Genomic DNA, 2,500 nt, shown 5'->3' with positions numbered 1-2,500 from the left:
GCGAACAGCATAGTCAAATTAAAAATGATGGAGAAACATAAAACTACTGATTTAAAAATGTTGATTATATATAAAAACAATATATTTGAAGTTTATTGCAAAATATGCATACATATATTCAAATAGTTAGTGAATATATAGTGCTTCATGGGAGTGGGCGAAGCTAACGAGCTCTTTTGGCATGTTTAGCTTGTTGCGACTCTGATTGGTGGAATTTTCTGTAGAGCATCATGGGTAATGTAGTTTTTCACCAGATTATTTTAAAACTAAGCTGAAATAATGTGGGCTGACGGCTTCAACAGAAGCAAATACCATCGGTTAACAACCTCGTCTCTCACAGTAGGGCTGACTTTAACGCTTTATAAGATATTGTTCAATATCAGTTTCCTTATGGAGAAATGAACTGAGTTCAGTCTTCCAGACCCTGACTACAGAGTAGAAAACACACTTAGCAGAACATCTGGGTCATGTTTACACTTTCTTCTGTCACTGCCCATAAATACAACCCTGAAATCAGGATAAGGATAAATTAAAAAAATTTAATTGTTAAATATCAAATTAATATAATGTCATGCATGTTAAAATGGGATGAGAATTGAACGGTTGTAACCGGCTCAAAGGAAGACGGGAATCGGGTTTTTGTCTCTTTCTCACCTTACAAATGCTGGCTGAAAGCAAAAATGCTTCAAAATGCACATCATATTTTATAAGAAAGTGACACGCCAGAGCAAAACTAGGGCACTATTTCTGGAATCAGCTTCTCAAAATGAGTAAATAATAGTATTGTATTTGCACTGACTTCTGTTGTGTCATACTGAGCTATGCTTTCATTAAGGCATTATTCAGTAGCTATTACTGTCTTTGTGAAGACATTTGATCACACACACACACACACACACACACACACACCTTCCTGGAGTCCCAGGGTTTGAGCAGGCGTCCGTCGCTCGGGCCGTTCTCCTCGATGGGAGGAACCGGATAGGAGAAAACTGCAGGAGGAGAACAGAACCTGTCAGAACCCACTCACACACACGTTGATGGTCACATGTGAGGCGTGTCGAAGCCACTGACCGGCCCGTCTGCCCTGCGCGGAGAACGGGTCTGCAGCCGGCGGGTTCATCACACTCGTGTGCAGCGCAGAATCCGAGTTCGTTCTGCGGACACACAAAACCAGACGGGTCAAATCCACATCAAAACAGGGTCAAAACTCTGGGATTTACTGATCCTGGTTTAAGATCTTTGCATAAACAAAATGAATACCATATATGCATACAGAACGAAACCATATAATCTCAAAATTAATCAAGCATCTCAGATTGTTTGGCATAATTGACCACAATATATTCAATACTCAGGCCTCCTTCCCTTCACCTCTGTACAGATACAACATTATCAAAATGATTCCAGTCCACATGGATACGCGGAAACGACTAAAAATTCTGTATTATGCAGCCAGACAAGTAATTTGGTGATGTCGCTTTGTAAAGAAAGACTACCCGCCTGCGCACATATATATTCAATATATCTATAGACTAAACACACGCCGTCACCATTTCACAGATTCATGTTTTTGAAGTTTACACAAAGATGATAATGATATTTAAAAAAATTAGCTTTTAGTCAGATTGTGTTTGGCTGCAGTACCAAACGCTTCCACTAGATGAAATGGTCATTTTTGACCGCGAGAAGTATGATTACTTTTTCAGGACTATTTAACCTTTCCGAATCATGTCCATGATTTTTTTTGTGTGTTCACATTTCAAGTTTAAAAAAAGAAGAAGAAAACTTCACATTTTTCCGGGTCAAAAATGACCGAAGATCACCACAACAGTTTTAGACTTTAAGGAAAGATTCTGGGTGTGTAAGAACTGGACTGGTTGAAGATTGCAGATGTTCAAGAACCAAAAGCCTCCTTTAGTATGAGTGATCTGTAGAGAGTCGTCACCTGTTGAGCGCGCCAGTGGGCAGCTGGTGGAACATCTGGCTCTTGTCCAAGGGAAAGTTACTGTTCCAGTTCCTTCATGATTGACAAAAAACGCCTGTTACTTTCAGAACTGAGAGCAAAATAAAGAGACGAGCAGCTTGAGAAAAAACCAGAGGAGCGAGAGAACCAGAGGAGCGAGAGAACCAGAGGAGCGAGAGAACCAGAGGAGCGAGAGAACCAGAGGAGAGAGAGAACCAGTGGAGCGAGAGAACCAGAGGAGAGAGAGAACCAGTGGAGCGAGAGAACCAGTGGAGCGAGAGAACCAGAGGAGAGAGAGAACCAGTGGAGCGAGAGAACCAGAGGAGAGAGAGAACCAGAGGAGCGAGAGAACCAGAGGAGAGAGAGAACCAGTGGAGCGAGAGAACCAGTGGAGCAAGAGAACCTGAGGAGCGAGAGAACCAGAGGAGCGACAGAACCAGTGAAACGAGAGAACCAGAGGAGCGAGAGAACCAGAGGAGCGAGAGAACCAGTGGAGCGAGAGAACCAGTGGAGCGAGAGAACCAGAGGAGCAAGAGA

General features: G+C 42.4%; 1 protein-coding gene across 2 annotated transcripts in view; it reads right to left on the bottom strand.

The window, feature by feature from the left end:
• LOC311067631 (CREB-regulated transcription coactivator 2) overlaps positions 1-2,500 on the bottom strand; it is a 28,557-nt gene that overhangs the window by 18,359 nt on the left and 7,698 nt on the right. Inside the window, exons 5-7 of one of the 2 annotated variants that reach the window (XM_084089623.1) lie at positions 1,946-2,017; positions 1,072-1,154; positions 910-989 (exon numbers count right to left, since the gene is read on the bottom strand). In XM_084089623.1, coding sequence (XP_083945749.1) covers positions 910-989; positions 1,072-1,154; positions 1,946-2,017 — 235 coding nt within the window. The remainder of the gene's footprint in view (positions 1-909; positions 990-1,071; positions 1,155-1,945; positions 2,018-2,500) is intronic. The other variant, XM_084089624.1, reaches the window with a different exon arrangement.

Source organism: Abramis brama, assembly GCF_963993115.1.
Source record: "Abramis brama genome assembly, chromosome: 17".
In the NCBI taxonomy this organism is placed as follows: Eukaryota; Metazoa; Chordata; class Actinopteri; order Cypriniformes; family Leuciscidae; genus Abramis; species Abramis brama.
Note: the sequence above shows the minus strand (reverse complement) of the source record. Positions and strands in the feature narration are given on the sequence as shown.